Source organism: Etheostoma cragini, chromosome 19 (assembly GCF_013103735.1).
Source record: "Etheostoma cragini isolate CJK2018 chromosome 19, CSU_Ecrag_1.0, whole genome shotgun sequence".
In the NCBI taxonomy this organism is placed as follows: domain Eukaryota; kingdom Metazoa; phylum Chordata; class Actinopteri; order Perciformes; family Percidae; genus Etheostoma; species Etheostoma cragini.
The window spans coordinates 11963108-11983231 of NC_048425.1; the positions used below are offsets into that span (position 1 = coordinate 11963108).

A 20124-nucleotide genomic window follows, 5' to 3' on the forward strand; every position below is an offset into this window, starting at 1 on the left:
TATTTCCCATATTCACAATAATTATCATATAGTTATGCATTCTCTCTCAATAACTTATTTTACCCAATGCTGAGGTAAAACCTTTAGGTAATCTTAATTACTGGTAAGCATTGTATTGTGTTACTTCTACTCTTTCCCTTCTTTACCTGTTTGTTTTAAACACTATATTATTGTATTTTCCCAATCATCCTTATCCATTATTGAATTCGAATTTCAATTAACCAACAACTACTGAATTGCTTTGGGTCTGGATAAAAACTTGTTTTATAGATAATTATGCATAAAGTTGTCAAATTGTGAAAACTAAAAAAAGCTCAAGAACATTTATTTGATAACAAACTCCGTTTTGTTTACTTTTACTAATTTTACATGTGTAATTGTAACAATCATGATAGTTGTATATATGACCAAAAAAGAAGCTTTAGGTCAACTTTAGGCCCTCAAGAAGCTAAAAAGGAAGAAAAGCCACAGATATGCAGTGGGCTGTAAAATAAAGGTTGATTTATTAAAATAAAGAATGGGTGCAGCCAGATATAATAATGATTACGTCTATGGGTGCGGCAGCCACCAGGGGCGCTAATTCTCACTATTCATCTTATCTTCGGTCTGTCAGGCCACCGGAAGTGACCTGTCAAAAAACGGAAAAGACTACCGGATTTTCAAGCTAGGTAGCCAAAAAATAACAACAGAGGATCATTGTTTAGCTACCTGCATGAACACCTTAAACAGTTACATTTAAAGACAGGAATCTCTGTGTATGCCAGGTAAGCTAAATAAATGAATACAGGTATGCTGTGTAAGTTTTGTAACTGTAACGTTACCTTTCTTTGTGACTTCAGCTTGCTTGCTATGCTGAGTTGGCCAGCTAGTTTTAACGTTAACGTTAGCAAACGTTAGCTTTTACCTCAGTTCTAATGTCTAACTAAACGTATATGGCAAAGTGAAGCGTAAGGTTAAGCGATTTTAAGGGAATTTTGTGTATGGCTGTTAGCATTATTTTTAACGTGACTCAAGCTAACAATGCAGCAACAATAAAACAGGCTAGCTTGTTTGTCTTTAATGGCATTTCTTCTTATCGCACTTTGTCCTCTTCTGTCAAACAGCAGTTGCTTTTATTGCATTGTGTTAGCCACTATCAGCTGGTAACTAACGTTAATTAAATATTTCATAAGTTCGTTTCAGATCAGCTACGATAGAACTTGTGAAATACGAGCATATAACTTTAATGTATCAAAGGAAGATGAAGCGCACTAATTACTCTACACGTTACTACTCCTATATAAATGTAGGCTAGCAAATTGATTATCGCATCACTATTTAAGGGGCTCCATGTAAAGCATCAAGCGAGTATCCATGTGTTGTTTCTGTGGGAAGACAACTAGACATTACCCTCCCTTTTATCAGTTCAAATCAGCTGTGACGTTTTGTGATGCACCACATAAGATCCCTCCCTGAAACCACAGTCTTGTATTGTCCTCTCCTCTCTGGAAAAGAGGAAGGGATGTAATATAGCAGAGAAAAATTCCTACTTGAGCCTTATCTTTGTGCTGGAGGTAAAAGCATCATAACTTGCTAATATGGCTTTGAACAGAAGACATTCGTATACCCCCCGGGTGAGTAACATGGACACTTAATATTTAATAATATCTAATTTAGTACATCAGTGTTAATTTTGATTGAGACACTTAATCAGTAGAAATCATTACATTATAATGGCTAAACCGATAAAAAGGTAAAGGTTTGTGGCACTCACCATCCAGTTGATGCTAGGTTCACTGGTCACAAAATGGGTCCTCACACGAGAAGAATTTGGGTAACTCAGATATCCTGTGGAGAAAATGAAGTTTCTGTCCTTTATAGTTAAGATTTGTTCCCGTTAATCTCGATTAATATTTATTCTAGAGGTTTCTGGAAAACTCTGCTTCTATCAGAAGGCTTTAAAGAAGTTTTTCTATCCAGTTTTTTGCCCTGTGGTTTAGAACTGTGAGGCAGTGTCCCTACAGCTCCATAAAAGGTTTAGTGCAGTCCTAGTTTGTCTTGAATAAGCATCTTTGTCTGAGCAAGGCAGGGATATGACTTGTTTATTAGGAAGTCAGGACATATGACTGAGTGCATGAGCGTGTTGCTATGCTTCCTGGCCTTAGGCCTTAATCACTGAATATTTTAAATTTCTAAGATTACTTTTAATAACTGGAGCAGGGAGAATTATGGGTCATTGTTGTTGCACATAAAACTGTTGTTCCGCTCTTTCGCAGGTCTGGTGTATAGTATTAAACATTTTTTGTTATACAGAGTAAGCTACATCAATTTGACCAAGATTAAGATACAATAAATTCTCTTGTATGTAATGACCTCACCTTCCCTCTTCCCTCTCTCTCTACTTCTCCCACCTTACCCCTCATTCCCATTGGCAACCAACCTTCCGATCCTCCAGCTGACCAGCCCACTGATCAGCAAAATGAGCAGCACAGGAACAGTGGAGAGTGGTAAACCTCCAAAGGTAGGTCACTTTTCAAAACAGACAAAAGAAAGTAACAAATGTTTGGAAATAAACAAATTACTAGTGTGCACAAAGACTTACAGTCTTATCCTATTGTCTCTGCTTCTCCTCTCCTAGATTGGCTCCACCGTGGAGGTGATAGGGAAGGGTCAGCGTGGAACTGTTGCCTATATCGGTGCCACCCTCTTTGCCTCTGGAAAATGGGTGGGCGTCATACTGGATGAGGCCAAAGGCAAGAACGATGGCACCGTGCAGGGAAAACGCTACTTCACCTGTGAGGAAAATCACGGGATATTTGTCAGACAGTCCCAGGTCAGTGACAAAAAAACCGGTTGTGATGTAAGGATGCATGTATACTTGAATTAGTATGAAAAGTGTCAATGGTTCTCTTGGTTGGTGTTGTTGTTTGAGGAACCTTTTTTCTGAATTCATGACTACATATAAACATTTGTTTCTGCTCCCATTTCATGTCTGTGTTGCCCTGATCACCATCTATGTTTCTCTGTCGCTCTGTACAGCTTCTTGTGGTGGAAAACGGCTCCGGTGCAACCTCACCAGATACTCCTGAGTCAGGCATTGCGAAGATACCCAGGCACAAAGGTGAGTGTGAACCCCAGCTGTGTTTTGAAATTCATACTTGTGTACCTTAAGTACCTCCAAGTTAATAATAACAGTACATAATAATTCTTAATTTCTTTTCTCCAGACATTCCTGAGACTCCCAGAACAACCAAGCAGGTAGGCAACCTTGAAAAGCACTTTAATCAGTTTAGTAAACTTGTGTTGTTTCTATTGACTTGGCTTTGAACATGGCTCCTTTGGATCTTTGTATGTTGTGTTGATTTAAGAAAGATGTCCATTCATACAGTTATTTACTCACACTTTAATTCATGTCTTGCCCTTTCCAGAGCAGTTAGGTTGGTTTAAATGTGTTAACCAAGATGAATCAGACTTCTTTGCCAGGCTAGAGGTGCTTTGTTTCATTTTTGCCTCTCAGACTTTTGGTTGACTTCTCAATTTTTGTTTTTCTGAAAACCTTTTGCAGACACCTGTGAACATTAAGAAGGTAGACATATTTAAATTAAACACATTTGCTTTTGCCTTGGTTGTTTTTAATCACACTAATGCGGCAACTCGTCTTTTGTATTTATTTGATTCTTTTACGTGTTGAATTTTGCACGGGACATCTCTTGTCGTTGATAGATTCCATTCATACTGTATTTTCTCTTGCTTTTCTTTGGCCGCACTCGGTTTTGTACACCAGATCCGTTTCCTCATTGCATTTGATTTTTTTGTTCTGGTAAAGGCATCCAGCACAAACATGATGTGAAATTGCGCCCGTTGTAAGGCGCAAAGTATATCATAATTGTGTATCACATTGAGTTGTATTATGGTGTCTTTGTCATTCGTTTTGGTACCACAATTCAGTGATATTTTTGCCACTGTTTTAACACCATTGCATGAGTTCACATTTTATTCTGCTCCTATGGTTCGAGTCATCCAGAAGAACTATTCTTTAAGATGGTTTTAAAATGGTGCATGCAGCTGTCACAACTATGATCTAACAGTGGGTATGCTTCTTATGTGCTGCTAATCTCCTGTCTTGCTTCACCTGTGTGTGTGCGTGCGTGCGTGCGTGTGTGTGTAATGGAATGTTCCTATCCCTCCTTCTTTCTGCTACTCACCTCCTCCAGTCCTCTACCCGCCGCTCTGCCAAGGTGAGCTTGTCTACAGCAGACGGGTGAAAACAGCAGTTGATTCTTAAGTTTTATTTTATTGTTCCAACTTTTTTGTGGGTGCTTTGCAAGTTAAATCAAGGGCACAGCTTCAAATGTTTAAAATTATTCAAAGGCCTTTCATTTTTGTGTTGTATGATAAGTTCAACCTTTGTCTGATAATTGTTTGATTAGATTTTTTATTTTTAAACCTTTTCTAAAAATGCTAGTGGTACTTCTTTGCACTTGTACAAATGTTGTATACAGTGGGAGCATAAAAAAAAAGGATGTTTGTATAACCGACTTTCTAATTATGTATACAAGTAAAAAGCGGTTTCATTTGCTGCTGTCAAGCTAACTTTGCAGCTGAGTTTTACAAATAACCCTTGAGTCCTAACACAGTCTCTATAATCACACTGTGGCAGTGGACTACTCCAAGTCGTCTTTCGCCTGCCATCTCCCTCCCCTCCCTCTTGGTACGTTCCTCCGGACGCTCCAACCTGCCGCGCATGGTATGCTCTGTCATATCAGGGTAACTCACCTGTTACTTGACTGGGAGTGGGGATTTGTTGTCCTTTGGTGCACAGGTGCAGCGCTCTACCAGATAAATCAACTCAAAGTGGTGTCTGTGTGAACTTAAACATCTCTTGTGAGGGACACTGGGAGGTGAAAAGGTTTTGGAAGATTATTGTATTTTAGCCAATAAGCTATCATGAAACCAGCGGCACAGCATGTAACACTGGATGTTCACTCTTCTACTAGGTTCCTCAAAGTTGTGTGGGAGAAGCTCTTGGCTTATTTACTGACATTCAAATACATACACATTACTTCCTCGTCTTCCTCCATTTCATTCCTCATCTTCTCCCTCTAGCAACTCTCTAACATATACCTGCCCTGGTCAACAGGCGTCTCGTGAGAGCCTGTCCCATCTGTCGGGTGATGTGAGTGAAGTGGCCCTGTCCCCCCATCAGGGTGCACTGGGGGCTCCTGTTATTCCTCAGCCTGGCGGGTCGCCTGCAGCAGTGGCAGTACTGGTCCCGCCTACTCCAAGCAAGGTGGGTCACTGACAATAAGAAGAGACAATTTTAGTGTCTGCATAACTAAAAAAACATGCTCATTCAATATGTAATACATTTCATTTTTTTCATATGGAATTCATGACAATATCAACAGTACAGTAGATCAACATTTGCTCTTTTAAAAATGTATTCATTTTTTCTGTGCTCTGTCTGTTTGTCACATCTCCATAATTTTGTTGCTATTTTTCCATTGTATCTGATATGTTTGTCCCATCACATCCATGTTTTCGTTGTTTGACCAGGTGGAACCTGTTATTTCCAAGCAGGTAGAGTTTTCTAATGACTACATGCATGCTGATGATACCTAGCATGACGTTACTAACTAACTCATCGGATGACTCCCGGAAAACTTTCCTCACTTACTTAAGTTTTGTAATGTCATCCAAATGAATTATGATGCATGATTTAACTTTCTCAGGCACCCAATTCCATCATTGTGTTTGGAGGCAATGGATCAATGTTTCTCCATAGTTCTTTAATGTTAGGTTCCTGGTGAGGCAGTGAATTCAGAAGTTAAAGTTAGTTAAAACTACTTACAGTGTGTCATTTTACAACAACACTGGCGGCATGTCCACATACTGCAAGCCTTCTGTGGTTGCGCTTAGCCCCCACCCCTCCTTCACGCAGTTGCTAGTAGCAAAGAAAGTCACGGAGGATAAAAATAAAACGGTGGACTCTTCAGAAGAGGTCATTATCCTCACTCAAGTTTTTGTGCGCAAAAGTTGCCTGATGACACAATCTTCTGAACATAACCATACTGAGAGATACAGAGAGAGCTGTGTGGAGCTGATTCTTTTGCTTTGTAGCAACTCATTTGACAATGGCTTCAATGTAATGGACGTTCATTAATATAAAAAATGTGCGCACTAAAGCTTTAATTGAGGATCTTATTGGCAAATTAATTTGGGGCAGTATCTATGATCTTGTTCTGGGTTTTTGGTAGTGGTTCTTGATAAATGTTTTTTGTTTCTTTACTGTCTTAAAATAAAGTCTTGGGACATAAATGAAGTCCAGTTAATAATATTATACTACTATACTATAGGCAGCAGATTTAAACTCTCCTTTGCTCCTCCCCTCCCCCCACCCATCCTCAGGAGGAGGAATCAATGCGAGCTCAGGTCAAGGACCTGGAGGAGAAGCTCGAAACACTGAAGATGAAACGGACAGAGGACAAGGCCAAGCTGAAGGAGCTCGAGAAATACAAGATTCAGCTGGAGCAGCTTCAGGAGTGGAAGACCAAAATGCAAGAGCAGCAGGCTGATCTGCAGAAACAACTGAAAGAGGCCAAGAAGGTACACAGGAAAATAAAGTACTAACAATGTGTCTAAATACTGAATTACACCATTATCGATATTTACAATAAATTGCAACAAAGATTAAATTAATGCTAATTTTTAGGACGTGAAATGGTTGATATGTCTAAGACAGGAGAATTTAAAGAAGCAGCTCCACTCTCATCATACAAGATTTTCTAGAGTTTTATTTTGTACCTCCTCCTCCCAGGAAGCCCGTGAGGCACAGGAGGCCAAGGACCGCTACATGGAAGAGATGTCTGACACGGCAGATGCCATAGAGATGGCCACACTGGACAAAGAGATGGCTGAAGAGCGGGCCGAGTCACTGCAAGTGGAGGTGGACACGCTGAAAGAGAAGACTGAGGAGCTCTCCATGGACCTGGAGATCCTTAGACATGAGATTTCAGAGAAAGGTGTGTACACTTTTCACTAATCCGCAAAGGCCTTATATCTGTGTCTCTCCTTTCTTTCTACTTTATTAATGACCTGCTTTCCCTGACTGTGTGGCCTTTTCTTTTTCTTCTGCAGGCTCAGATGGAGCCGCTTCTAGTTACCATGTCAAACAGCTGGAGGAGCAGAATGGCAGACTAAAGGAGGCACTTGTTCGGTCAGTCAAATGTCATTAAAAGCTTGATTAAAGTATAAATAGATCAATATAATTGGTCCTAAAAAAGGGTCCATGAGTACAAGGCATGAAATGGGCATTTGGCAGTTTTAGTTGTCAACATTTTGGTCTGAACCCAATAATTTTGATTTTCCTTTTTCCTCCTCAGTATGCGTGACCTGTCTACTTCGGAGAAGCAGGAGCATGTAAAGCTGCAGAAGCAGATGGAGAAGAAGAACTCTGAGCTGGAGACTCTGAGAACTCAGAAGGAAAAACTGCAGGAGGATATCAAGCAAGCAGAGGCCACTATTGATGAACTAAAGGAACAGGTAAAGTCAAGAAAAGAGCAGGGAAAAGGTTTTTACGAGTCTCTGATGATGCTTTCTGGAGGTTGCACATGAATATGGGGAATATAAAAGAAACCAAGTAAAATACTGTTATTAACAGAACAGGTTCAGGCTGAGCTATATTTAAAAGAAACAAGGACTGTTGTTTGTTACCAGGTGGATGCTGCTCTGGGGTCAGAGGAGATGGTGGAGACCCTCACAGAGAGGAACCTTGACCTGGAGGAGAAAGTCAGAGAGCTGAGAGAAACCGTCACCGATTTGGTCAGTATAAATTTAATTTATTATTCCTGTCTTCAGTATTAAAGTATAACAATGCAACACTACAAACTATGCAAGTATTCACAATTAGATTCTCATTTTAAGGTAAATTTGCAGCTACATAATGGTATAAGTAACCAGAAAATGAGTACAAAAGTTGAAATGACGTAGAATGAGCTAAAAAGTAATGCATTTATGACTGAATGTATTTCCTGGAACAATAGGAGGCCATTAATGAGATGAACGATGAGCTCCAGGAGAATGGCCGGGAGACGGAAATGGAACTGAGGGAGCAGGTGGACCTGAGCGCAGCGAAGGTCAGGGAGGCTGAAAAAAGGGTGGAGGCTGCCCAGGAGACTGTAGCAGATTACCAGCAGACCATCCGCAAATACAGAGACCTCACCACCAGCCTACAGGTGGGTGGAGAGGGGGAAATCATACGACTTAGTTGATAGGAATTTACCTGCTGTATGATAAAGGAGGAAGCCTACAGGGTGGATGCTCTGACACTGTATGTGCTTTTCTCCTGTGCACCAGGAGGCCAACAGAGAGCTGATCAGCCAGCAGAATGCAAATGTTGAACAAGTTCAACAACCGCCTGCTGAACTATTTGACTTCAAGATTAAGTTTGCAGAGACTAAGGCTTATGCCAAGGTAGGAAATGTTCATGTGTTATCGTGCCAAGAATGATGAGATTACACCTTTAACAACATGTGCTTATTATCTGTGTTCCTAGGCCATTGAGATGGAGCTGAGGAAAATGGAAGTGGCTCAGTCAAACAGACAGGTAGCCCTCCTCACCTCCTTCATGCCGGACTCCTTCCTCCGTCATGGTGGAGATCACGATTGTATTCTGGTCCTTCTGCTCATCCCGAGGCTTATCTGCAAGGTATGTGGACAAATGAGTACAATTCGGATCACTATGAACTTATTTTGCTGTGCCTAGTTTGTTTCAGTAATTAATGCTTCTGTGTGTGTGTCCCTTACTTGGTAGGCCGAGCTGATCAGTAAACAGGCCCAGGAGAAGTTTGACTTGAATGGGAACTTGGCACAGGGGACAGGGCTCCGAGGGCCACCGGGAGAACAGCGCAGTTTTGCCTCAGGACTGGTCTACTCCCTCTGCCTGCTGCAGGCCACTCTGCACAAATATGAACAGTAAGCACTTTAACACGGACGTGTCAGAAATAAAATATAGTATTACTTCCAGAGAATTGCATATAGGCTCCCAGCAACTATTGTTTTATATTTATAATACCTATAATCTTGCTGTGATATTTTAAACCTTATTCAGTAACAATTTGTCTGTTCTTTTCTCTCCTCTCTGCTCTGACTCCAGGGCTCTGAGTACCTGCAGCGTGGAGGTTTTTAAGCGCATGGGCACACTCTACTCTGAAATGAGCTTCCATGAGCGCTCTCTGGATTATTTCATCGACCTGCTGCATAAAGATCAGCTAGATGAGACTGTTCAGGTGGAACCTCTGACTAAGGCCATCAAGTACTATCAGGTAACAAAAGAATGTGGTTAAAGAACTTTCCAGAGTTGTATCCATCTTTTAAACACACTTAATCAAACTACTGAAGGAAGTGTGCAATCCATTTTCTTACCATGATTCTTTAGGATCTTCCAATGTTAATGTAAAACAAACATGTAACAATGCTGAACGTTTGTTTTACAACTTCCATCAAATAAAAATATATACTATAAAACTGTTTATGCATTTTTGGTGCAACCGCCCCATAATCATTTGCTAAACCTAAAGTTTTCCACTGTTTTGTCTTCCAGCAACTGCACAGCGTCCATCTGGCAGATCATACTGAAGACTGCACAGTGCAGCTGGCTGACCACATTAAGGTACGTTATGCTGCTTCAGCAGGGTTTGACTCCTAGTACAGAGTAAACTATTTCAGGAGAATTCCCAACAATGTAGTTGTTTGGAAAGATTATTCATCTTTTAATTGGAATACTGTACATACTTTTTTTTTTTTCCTCCAAGAATAAAAGTCATAAATAAACAGAAATGAGAGTGTAACGTTAGGGTCTCCTAACATCACTTATCCACACCTTTCACCTCCAGTTTACCCAGGGTGCACTGGACTGCATGGGAGTGGAGGTAGCCCGCCTGCGGGTGTTCCTGGCAGCAGGTCAGGAGAGCTCAGGCCTTAGTGTTCTTCTAAAGGACCTGGACACTTCCTGCTCTGACATCAAACAGTTCTGCAAGAAGATCCGCCGTCGCATGCCTGGAACAGATGTAGTTGGAGCACCCGCTGCTCTTAACTTTGGACAAGAGGTGTGGGATACAGAAACATATAGACGAACTTAAAACACACACCCATACAGTCTAATGATCATTGACTTACTGACGCTCACAGTGAAATGAGTGATCTACAGTATGTATTTGACTGACATGTTGTGTCCCATCCGGTAGATGTCGGAGTCGCTGACGGAGTGCAGGCGCCAGCTGACCCGTGCTGTGGCTGTTCTGCAGGAGGTGGCTGCAGCTGGAGCGCAGATGGTTGCTCCGCTGGCAGAACAGGAGGGTCTCAACGCTCTCAAACTGGAGGATATCGCCTGCAAGGCCGTAGAGCAGGTAGTTTGACTGTTAATAATCATAATCCTTTTGTCCGATACTCTTGACCCAAACAATGAGACATTTATCACTGACCTTTGTAGTTTCAGGTATTTCTGTTTTGTTTAAATTGGGAATTAGGTGCGGATGTTCTAAGCATTTTCAAATGCTGTTAGATTCTTGTTAAACTTAACTTAAAAACACTACGTCCTGAGTTTTGTTGTTTTGGAACAAGTAGACATGGGTGGCTGGTTTTAGGTGGCAGTTGTATAATCTACACTCCTTTTTCTAAGGTGTATGGCTCTCAAGGCCTGAATGGCCTAGAGAGTCTGCGTCAGTCCTGCACCTCCGTCATCGCTACCATGAACAAGATGGCCACGGCCATGCAGGAAGGAGAGTATGATGCTGACAAATCACAGAGCAAGGTATCTGTTTGCCTTAACTTTTTTTCTCATTAATGAATCACATAATTCAGACACCGCATTTCAAGCTGTATTTCTGCCGTTTAGGACTTAATCTCAGTTCCAATTCTTACTATTTGATCATGTCCTCAGCCTCCTCCAGTGGAAATAAGAGCATCCACCGTCAGGGCCGAGATGACGGACGCTGAGGGTCTAGGAGTTAAACTGGAAGACAGAGAGACGGTTATCAAGGAGGTCAAGAAGTCCCTCAAGATCAAGGTGACACCTCCAACTATGAAGTGTTTTACATAAGTCTGCCAGTTTGAAATAGAAAAGCATCCGAAACTGACATAACTGATGTGGCTGCACCTCACCTCTTCCCAGGGTGAGGAGCTGAGTGAAGCCAACGTGCGTCTGAGCCTGCTGGAAAAGAAGCTGGATACCTCCACCAAAGACGCTGATGAACGTGTGGAGAAGATTCAGACCAAGCTGGATGAAAACCTTGCCCTGCTGAAGAAAAAAGAAAAGTAAGAACGATAAAGAATCACACAGAACTCCTTTCAACACACCCTATTTTCTTGCTCAGACCTTCCTTTCTCCTCGTCTTCAGGGAGTTTGAGGAGACAATGGATGCCCTGCAGGCGGATATCGACCAGCTAGAGGCAGAGAAGGCAGAGCTGAAACTACGTATTAATAACCAATCCAAGATGACCATCGAAGGCCTGAGAGCCACACCTGCCTCTGGAATCGCCTCCATTGTTCAGGGATCTGCAGGAGGTGAATCCCTGTCAATGTTTTTTATAAGGAGATCAAAATCATTTTGTTTGATAAAAGGTGTGGCCTTTAATTCAGCCTTCTGAGACGCTGTTTCGACCAGCTGATAGTGAGATATTTTATGTAATTAGACTACTGCAATGGCACTAAATGTGTTCATTCAACCAGATGCCAATCCAAATTTGGGAACCCCCGTAATACCCTCCACATTTTGTTGGAAACAAACACAACACTGTTAAAGGTTAAGCACAGGCTGTCATTGTGATTTAATGGCTCACCATTTTCCCTGTCCCCTTCCAACAGGTCTGACTCCATCCCTGGCAGGACAAGTACAGGTGGTGGACTCCCCTCTCCTCAGGCAACAGGTTGAGACCCAGAGACTCGGTATTAAACACCTCAAGAATGAAAACAACAGACTCAAGGTACACTGGTGTTGGAGTAAGTATTATTATATTGTGGTATTGTGCTAGCTGTCTAAAGTCTGAGTCAATCTACTTACAGGCGGAGAAGATGAGAGCCCAGCTGGCCTCCCTGCCTCCACTTTGCCCTCCCAAACTACCAAAAGTGTCCAAAGAAAGCTCCATGCCACCAGAAGGCCTAAACACAGGCATCTATCGCAGGACTGACCAAATGCTGTCAACACTGCTAAAGCTAAGTTCAGAGGTTAAAGTGGTGGACATCAGTGGGAAGACAGCAGGTGTGTATGTGTGTCAGTTTCCAAACCTTCCTCTCCTGTGTGAGCCTGAGTGTCCTGGTTCATTGTCCATTTGTCTTTCCTGTCTCTCTGTGTTTCTCCTAGTTAGTGCCGGTGCCCAGCTGCTGGAGCAGACAGCTCGACTGCAGAACCTAAGCGATGCTCTGGACAAACTCAAGGTGACAATTTCAGAATCATACGTATTCTCCTCGACATGTCATTGAGTTAACAATACAAAAACCAAACATTTGGGCCCTTCTCTGTTTCAGGGAGAAGTAGCCGAACATGTTGTCTCCTATCAGCCCGGAGCTAAGGCTCCCTCTGACTTCGCCACTTTCCCCGTCTCCTCTTTTGTTAAGGTAACAAAACAGTACTTGAACATACCATCAACTACAATATTTAACTAGGTTTGATCTTTTCCAGCCAGACGGTGTCAATACATGTACCTATATGCATTGTTTCTTAGGCCAAGGAAGAGAAGCAGGGAGGAACAGTGTTTGTGGGTCGTGTTGCCATTCCTTGCACTCGTGGACAGGAACAAGTCCACCGTCTCGTCCTATCACAGCAGCAGCTGCAGAAAGTGCACCGCCTCCTCATGGCCTAAGACATCATGCCATTGGCCCACAGATATAACTAGCAGTACATCAAGAAAAGCCTGTTTCTTCTTTATTTTCATTCCAGCTTTCACTTTACTCCAACATTCTTCTCTATTTATCCCTTTTGCTTTTCACTATTCTCAGGAAATTGTATTCAATGTTTGCAGACTATAGCACTAATAACATTAAGTTACAGTAGTGACTTTATTCTGATGTAAAACTGGTGTTTTCAATGAAGTCCAAATGGATTTGACTCCTAAATGTCACATTATGAAGGTGTCCTGTTTCCACTGAAAGTGTTTGTTTGCCCTGATTTTACCAACTCTGTGGGAAAAGGAGAAAGTCAACTAGTCACTTTTTCTGTACTAGCATTAGTCTTTCACTTTGTATCTTTTGTATTTGTAGTAATTTAGACAAAAGCAATTCAAGTAAGAGCAAGAAACATTGTGTCAATATCAATTTTGACTTTTGATATGTTATACCTGTATGTCCTCAGCAAACTAAAAGAAATTAGTTTCTCCAAAATGTACAGTCTAATATCAAGTTCTACTATCTGGTCCCAAATGTACATTGTTGGGACGTATACACATAACATGCCAGCTCTACTGTATAGTGTCATGCCTAGGTATTCTGTTATGAAGTCCATTTTATTAAATTAATTGTATAACATCAATAACCAGAACTTGGTGTAATATTCGGCACATGACCTCTAAGTGCCACAGCACAGGGTGATGCACATTTTAACATTTTTCGGGGCAAACAGTTCCAAAGCAGTTTCTCTACCACTTCTCCCCATGTCTTCCCAATCACTGTTCATCTAAGTGATTAACAATAATAAAATTTTAAAAGTTTTGAGGGGCTGTAATCGATATTCAGAAAACAAAGTGGTCTGGGATTGATCGTCAAGTACCGACTCTTTCATGGTCCTTGGCATCAGATACCAACACGCACAAGGCACTTGCATACATGCGTGGTCAGACTGACAAGAACAGAGAAGATGAAATTTCAACACGTGTGACTTGGTTCTCTGCTAAGGATTCCATTACTTCACCATATTGTTGAATAGCAAAAATTGTTTACTGCTATATTAATAGGTTCTGAATATTGAGTACAGCACCCTTAAGGAATAAAGGAAACTAAATCTTTATAACATACTTGACCTCTGTGTGGGACATTGAAAAGCATCAGAAGAATAATTAATTTAGAAATTTTAATAAATGTTAAAACTTAAAAGTCCTCTTGAAATCTTCACAACGCCCATAGAAAACATCAACTGGCATTCAAAGTGCAGAATTAAAAATGCTTTGAAATGTAAAATATTCAAAAATCAATTTGTGGTGGCAAAGAACATACTCAAAAAAATGAAAATTCAACAACTTAAAAGAAGAAAAAAAAGACCAATACGTGTATGTGAGGTCATTAAAAATCTTGAGTGTGAACTAAGCCATTTGAGGATTCACGTTTGCTCTTGGTTAGAAGCATGTATATTTCTAGACATTCGTTCGAGTTTCGGCTCTCACCTAAAAGGCTTCTTCAGTTCTGACCAATACATCCACGATAATGACCGAATAGTGAGCAGTTCCGGATATTTAACCTCTGCTGGGTTGTGTGTGAATAAACTCACTAGTCAGTCAGATTTTAAGAAGCCTTTTGGATGAGAGACGAAACATCTTTAAGAATTTCCAGCAGGTCCAGTTACCTTTGCTTATCAAAGAGAACCACCACGACCTGGACGACTCCGAACCTTCACAGACAAATGGGACTGTTGTAAACAATGAACTGCAGGTGAGTCTGCAGTAGATAACAAATGGAAGTTGGCAATATTTGAATCTTGTAAAAACTCCCTGCCTCAGTAGAAGCTAGCATTGTGGCTGTACTGTCTACGTCTGTGATGGGTGTATGGAGCATAGTGGCGCCTGGCATGGCGGCTCTTCATCACGTCCTGATGATGGTGCTCGTTGTAGGGCTCAAAGTAGTGGGGTGGCTTGTAGTCGAAACCTGCAGAACGTACAGGACACGTTAGGCTTTGAAAGACACTTTCATAGGAACTAGATCAGACGACCAACAGCTACATTGGTCTTACATGTAAAAACAAATGCCTACAGTTGAGTGCAGGTGATTTAGTTGAAGGAAACTGCATCTGTTTGGTCACTCAGCCACATTTATATCAGCATACCAACTTACCATTTCTAACCTGTCTGGTCTCACGGTATGATGTGTGTGGCTGCAGGTAATTCTCAAAGTTTAAGTAACCAAAAGAGGGGTTATCACTGTAGAACTCCTCCCTGTAGCCGTCGTAGCTGTTGTAGTTTCCCTTTGATGGGTGATTTGATTGTTCTGTGAAAAGGAGACAGGGGAGGTGGGGGTGTTAATAAAGATAGTTAATACTTTGCTACGCTCCTGTCATTTGAAATTACTCTACTGCACAAGAACCTGACATTCTGATTTGATTTAGTTATCTCGAACAAGCATGCTGTAAAAGACAACCAAGAAGATAAACAATCTGATATAAAACAAAAAAAACGGCTGAGTTCCAGAAGAAGCAGTCAGAAGCATAAGGCTTATATAGTCCTGCCCCTAACAAACAATGCATATACAAAAATTCAACAATACCCCCGCATCCTTAAAAAATTAATTTATTCCTGGTAAATCATGCAATTTGTTATTTTAAAATTTAAACGGCAACTAAACCATAAAACTCTAAACCTGTCCGTGTAGATGTTTTAATACTTACGCTTGTTGGAAAAATAGTCGGTGTGAGGAGAGCTGCGGCAGTTTGAGTAATAAGTCACTTGATGCAGTCCTGAAAAAGCAGCATGACATGGATCAGAAACCAAACAAGGGCTGAGAGAAACGCTTCAGTTTACAAGATTTACACAAAGAACTGTGGGAACAGTGTAGCCATCATGTTTTTAGGGTCCCTGCAGATTTTAAAAAAACGCCTTATTTATGTTGTAACCCATTTAATTTTTAGCTAAATCATAAAATACATTTAGAAAAAGAAAATAGGATTTTCTGTATATTGTGAGATAAAACTGAATTTATACTACCAAGCTATAATCAATCAATAGAAGTTATCCAAATCATCATCATATGTATATTGTGCTATATATATTTGTGTGTTTCTGTGCATGGCAGCACTCTTGTGCTATATCCAATTGTATAGAAAACTTGTGAGGGGAAAAATAAAATAAAACAATAACATATTCTGATGTCTTACCTGCAGGTTTGGTAGCATTTGCATTGGCTGCCTGCTGAGCAGTGACCTCAGCATGATCTAAAAAGAACAAAGTCATGTCAGCCTAATTTATTTAAAGAAATTCTTTAAAAGAAGATAATAAACAAGTTTAAAAAAAAAAACAAAACACAAATGCACATTTTAGTTGAAGACACACGATCCGGTGGTAAAACCTCTACACTGGCCATTCCATTGTTTTCCTACGGGGAAGAGCGGTGCCGCCCACCACTGACTGAGGTTAACTCTGAGCTTTTGCAGTAGTCTATGTAAGTGGCCTGAAGTTTATACTTGTGCATTGGTGTGTGCTTCAAGCTGGCGCGTGTGTGTGTGTGTGTGTGTGTGTGTGTGTGTGTGTGTGTGTGTGTTTGGTATGGCAACGGAGAAGTGAGAGAGTGGCGGTGATTAGCTTTGGAGTGATTAGTAACTCTAGAGTCAATGTGGGAGACACAAAGTGTCTGTAAACAGTATTTGGACTCCTGTGTAAGTCTGTGTGTGTATACTTCATGTCCTCCTCACCAACAGCAGTCAGTCGACAGGGCATAGTAACCCCCCATGCCTGTGCAGAGTGCTGTAACAGCAGACAGGTTATCTCGCGGTGTGCGATGGCATTCCAGTGGACGCCGTCAAATGTACGATGGTGCAGGGAGGAGCGGAAATGAAAGTGAAGGTCCAACACATCCATCCCATAGGCGTCAGCCAGAGTCCTGCTGTAGAAGTTGGCTTCAATCACATCATAACGGAGCTGGGGAACCTTGTGCTCAATCTGAGGTAAGGAGGGAGAGGCGGCAACGTTTTTTAAGGCTGGCACAGTAGAGCAGCAGTAGTCAGAAGACAATGCAGAGAAATAAACCAATCTTCTGATGTCTTATCCATTAAAAAAAATGCATTTAAATACAACCAAACTAGTTTAACACCTTACTATGGTCTTCACAAGCTATTTCTTTTTTTAATAATGTTACCCAATTTAGTGACTAGTTAGAATTTCACAGATACCTCAAACTATACAAATCTCCTGCTCTATGTATGCTGTGAGCATATTAACATTTATTCATCCCAGCTTAAATGTTTTACTGTGTGCCTAAGAAAATAATTCATATTTAATTAACTTTGTCTGACTTTCTGAGGTTACTAAGCCTTTCTTCACGGCCATCCATCCAGCCCCCAAGGAGCCGTGCTACATATAGGACAGCTGGTTTAGCGAAAAGTGACGCCATTACTGAGGTAGGAGAGGATGTGGATTGAATGAATGTACGCCTGAGTAGTGGTTTCCACGTCTTGTGTCTCATGTGAATTCCCAGTAAGGTCTAAAAAGAAATATGTTATGACAAATGATTGCCAATTTAAAGCAACAACACTTAAATTCCCTGTTTAGTAATTATGCCCAGGTTTGGCGATGACATACCTCGGGGACCAGGAAACCACCTTTAATCCTCCGTCCTAAGGGCATGGTGAGGTTCCATACGACCAGGGTTTCCTCTGGCAAGGTCGCTTTCAGCTCATCAAATAACTTATGTAGGTTCTCCTTGTAGTCATCAAGCCAACTGGAGCTGTATCTACAAAACCCGACACAAACACAGACGTACCTATAAAGAACAAAGTCCCTTACTATGCACAAACTAATCAAGAGAGATCCAGGGACACCTTACAACGGGAAACAGGTTAGACAAACAGCATTGAGTGCCTATTTCAGGCAACTTTTTTTTAAATTTGAGCTAAACAGTGCTTCGTCCTCTACCACTGCTGTCCACACTTGCACCAACATAGAATTGACCAAATCCGATCACTTAAATTTCCAGGATTGTTCAGGTGCCAGAGGAAATTACCGGATGTCTCTCATTTCCGGCCAGATGTCCGTCCCCTTCTGAGTTCTTTGTGTTGGAATTTTAATCTCCCATGGATTTCTGAGGACTGTGGTGAACTTCTCCTCAGATCTCTGCAGGGTAAATCCAGACAGCTAGCTAGACTATCTTTCCAATCGGAGTTTTCTGCTCCACGACTAAAACAACTTTTGAACGTACATATTCCACCAAAACAAGTTCCTGCCTGAGGTTACTTTGCAGAGGCAATGTGGTTCTGTCCAGCGCTTAGCGTCGTCCAAGACAATCGTGATTGGTTTAAAGAAATGCCAATAAAGAGCATGTTTTTCTCCCATCCCAGAATGCTGTGTGGACCAGCCAGACCCTCCTCCGCAGCGCTGTGGAGTAAGGGTGGCATTGCAAGACTATTCCTTCACCTACTCACCTTGAAATATCCCAAACGCAGGAGTTGAGAATGACCACATCTGGTTTCAAGCCTTGGCGGAAGTCTTCTAGGATACTCTGCATGTAGCCAGAGTAGACGCGCGTCACAAAGTAGAAGCGTACCAGATGGTGGGCGGACTGGAACTGCCGAACCTCACGGTAGCCTGTTCCGTTGTGCATTGGATTTAGGCAACCTCCTTCCACCAAACAGTCCTGTTCAAAGCTCATCTCACCCTGAAGGTGAAAAACTATTATTTTTTCCAAGTTTAAGTGGAGGAGCGTTGCTACATTGAACTTTTTGAGATCACATCTTAAGACAAAAACAGTGCCGTGTCATGAATATGGAATTCCCTTAATTAACCTTTATTTTACCAGTAAGTGCAAACCTGGTGAATATTAGCCCTCAACACATCACGTACCTTGCTCTTGAGTTGTTTTGAAGTGAGATACTTGTCCTTCTGCAACAGCATAACAAGGTCCTTGTACACAGCCCTATGAACTAAGGGTGAGATACAGAGAGTACTGAAAGTGCCAGTGTAATAATCTGACCCGTGCTGCTCACAACCAAACCTTCCAGGGTGCACACAGATTTCTTCTGACTTTTGGAAGCTGACAAATGGACAGTCAACAAAAAACAGATGAATTAATCCTGCCTGTCACTTAAGAGCAATCTGATAATATTCAGTCTTGCTTTTCAAATTAGATGGGCTGCTGAAAAACTTTTAAAAAGGTGTTCCTTTTCAAAAATGATTATTTTGAAATCAAAAAAGTGAATTTAAGAGACTACTTACTGGAGTCTCCCATTACCACAATGAACTTGTTATGGAGCAGCTTGCTGGCATGCTGGTGGCTCACACACTTCATCATCTCCTGTTAATTACAAAGCCAAACCAGTTTTTTGTTCATCAACGTACTGTGGAAGTGAGAGTAGTATTTACTCACGAATTAAGATGGTTGTCATTTGGTAACATTAGGCTTTATAAGTGCTCTTTACTAAGTAAGGCAAGGCAAGGCAGCTTTATTTGTATAGCACATTTCAGCAACAGGGCAATTCAAAGTGCTTAGTAACAGAATTTCTTAGCCACAATTACGTTGGTAACGTTAAAGAGGGCTCACACTTCTGGTAGCTAGCCTTCAGCTAGCTAAGTAGCTATTAACATAGGAAACATACTTACCATTGTTAAATTTAGGGGCAAATTGGAGATGTATTTAAGATTTGACGCCAACGGTAAAAAAAAAAAAAGACTCGCCCGTTTGTTGACGTTTTGAATCTAGCTAGCTAGCTAACATTAACGTTGGCTAACTTTAACGTAACTGGAAAGTGAATCATCACAAGCTGGACGTTTTTAGTTCCAGGACCCAGCTAGCTAACGTTAAACCGGCAACGTCTTCACCAACTGGCCCCTCGCTCCACTTTTAAATTTGATTGACTTTTCGAAAAACTTCCAAACTATGGCATACTCTTATTTTATAGCTTTAACATACAAGTTTTAAATTTTAACTCGACTCTATCGTTATTTTGTTCCGCAACAGGTGGCCGCAATTTGATGATGCTTTAAAGACTAACGGAAGTTTTACTTTTTCGTACGCGCCATAAATCAGTCTCGCGAGGTTAATTTAGACACAATAAAACGAGATAAAATGAGATGTGGTTTAATTGATTTACTCTGAGTAATAATCAAAATACAAACTGCATGATGGATTAAAAAATTGTAAATTTAATATTAACACTTTTTTCTTAAAACAATAAAAGTATGCTAATAAAATTACAAGTTGTTTAATATTTTGGATTCAGTCTTTGTGATGAATTGATAAAT

At 41.1% G+C, this 20124-nt stretch overlaps 2 protein-coding genes across 10 annotated transcripts; one reads left to right on the forward strand and one right to left on the reverse strand.

Annotated features, from left to right (window-relative positions):
- Nucleotides 1–526: 526 nt before the first annotated feature.
- On the forward strand, nt 527–13354 carry LOC117962088 (dynactin subunit 1-like). 7 transcript variants are annotated; one of them, XM_034901155.1, is made up of 32 exons: nt 527–764; nt 2435–2500; nt 2618–2812; nt 3019–3100; nt 3206–3237; nt 3545–3565; nt 4194–4217; nt 4640–4726; nt 5120–5269; nt 5536–5559; nt 6388–6585; nt 6797–7001; nt 7117–7195; nt 7362–7521; nt 7696–7800; nt 8022–8213; nt 8335–8451; nt 8534–8686; nt 8792–8952; nt 9134–9302; nt 9581–9649; nt 9873–10085; nt 10224–10385; nt 10658–10789; nt 10919–11044; nt 11150–11292; nt 11376–11542; nt 11840–11961; nt 12041–12236; nt 12339–12412; nt 12503–12592; nt 12700–13354. In XM_034901155.1, the coding sequence occupies exons 2-32, from the start codon at nt 2459–2461 to the stop codon at nt 12835–12837; spliced, it is 3828 nt and encodes a 1275-aa protein (XP_034757046.1). In that variant the 5' UTR covers nt 527–764; nt 2435–2458; the 3' UTR covers nt 12838–13354. The 7 variants fall into 7 exon arrangements, with proteins under 7 accessions (XP_034757046.1, XP_034757045.1, XP_034757044.1 ...); XM_034901153.1 differs by lacking the exon at nt 527–764 and adding an exon at nt 1404–1613 and having other exon boundaries at nt 11843–11961; XM_034901154.1 differs by lacking the exons at nt 527–764; nt 4194–4217 and adding an exon at nt 1403–1613.
- On the reverse strand, nt 13119–19903 carry fam113 (family with sequence similarity 113). 3 transcript variants are annotated; one of them, XM_034901164.1, is made up of 11 exons: nt 19592–19903; nt 19483–19525; nt 19099–19177; nt 18727–18806; nt 18309–18541; nt 17470–17620; nt 16584–16830; nt 16050–16106; nt 15564–15632; nt 15014–15166; nt 13119–14827 (listed from the first exon to the last, which is right to left on the reverse strand). In XM_034901164.1, exons 2-11 carry the CDS (start codon nt 19483–19485, stop codon nt 14679–14681), a joined length of 1221 nt encoding a protein of 406 aa, XP_034757055.1. In that variant the 5' UTR covers nt 19486–19525; nt 19592–19903; the 3' UTR covers nt 13119–14678. The 3 variants fall into 3 exon arrangements, with proteins under 3 accessions (XP_034757055.1, XP_034757054.1, XP_034757056.1); XM_034901163.1 differs by having other exon boundaries at nt 19483–19902; XM_034901165.1 differs by lacking the exon at nt 15564–15632 and having other exon boundaries at nt 19483–19902.
- Nucleotides 19904–20124: the final 221 nt, after the last annotated feature.

Bases quoted from the DNA above. Each gene is read 5' to 3' on its own strand.
- LOC117962088 (XM_034901153.1), top strand. From the start codon at position 1,578: ATGGCTTTGAACAGAAGACATTCGTATACCCCCCGG. The intron at 7,196-7,361 runs GTCAGTCAAATG...TTTCCTCCTCAG, and splicing joins CTAAAGGAGGCACTTGTTCG to TATGCGTGACCTGTCTACTT. The intron at 7,522-7,695 runs GTAAAGTCAAGA...GTTTGTTACCAG, and splicing joins TTGATGAACTAAAGGAACAG to GTGGATGCTGCTCTGGGGTC.
- fam113 (XM_034901164.1), bottom strand. The intron at 16,107-16,583 runs GTGAGGAGGACA...TGTTCTTTTTAG, and splicing joins CTGTCGACTGACTGCTGTTG to ATCATGCTGAGGTCACTGCT. The intron at 15,633-16,049 runs GTAAGACATCAG...CTGCTTTTTCAG, and splicing joins AAATGCTACCAAACCTGCAG to GACTGCATCAAGTGACTTAT.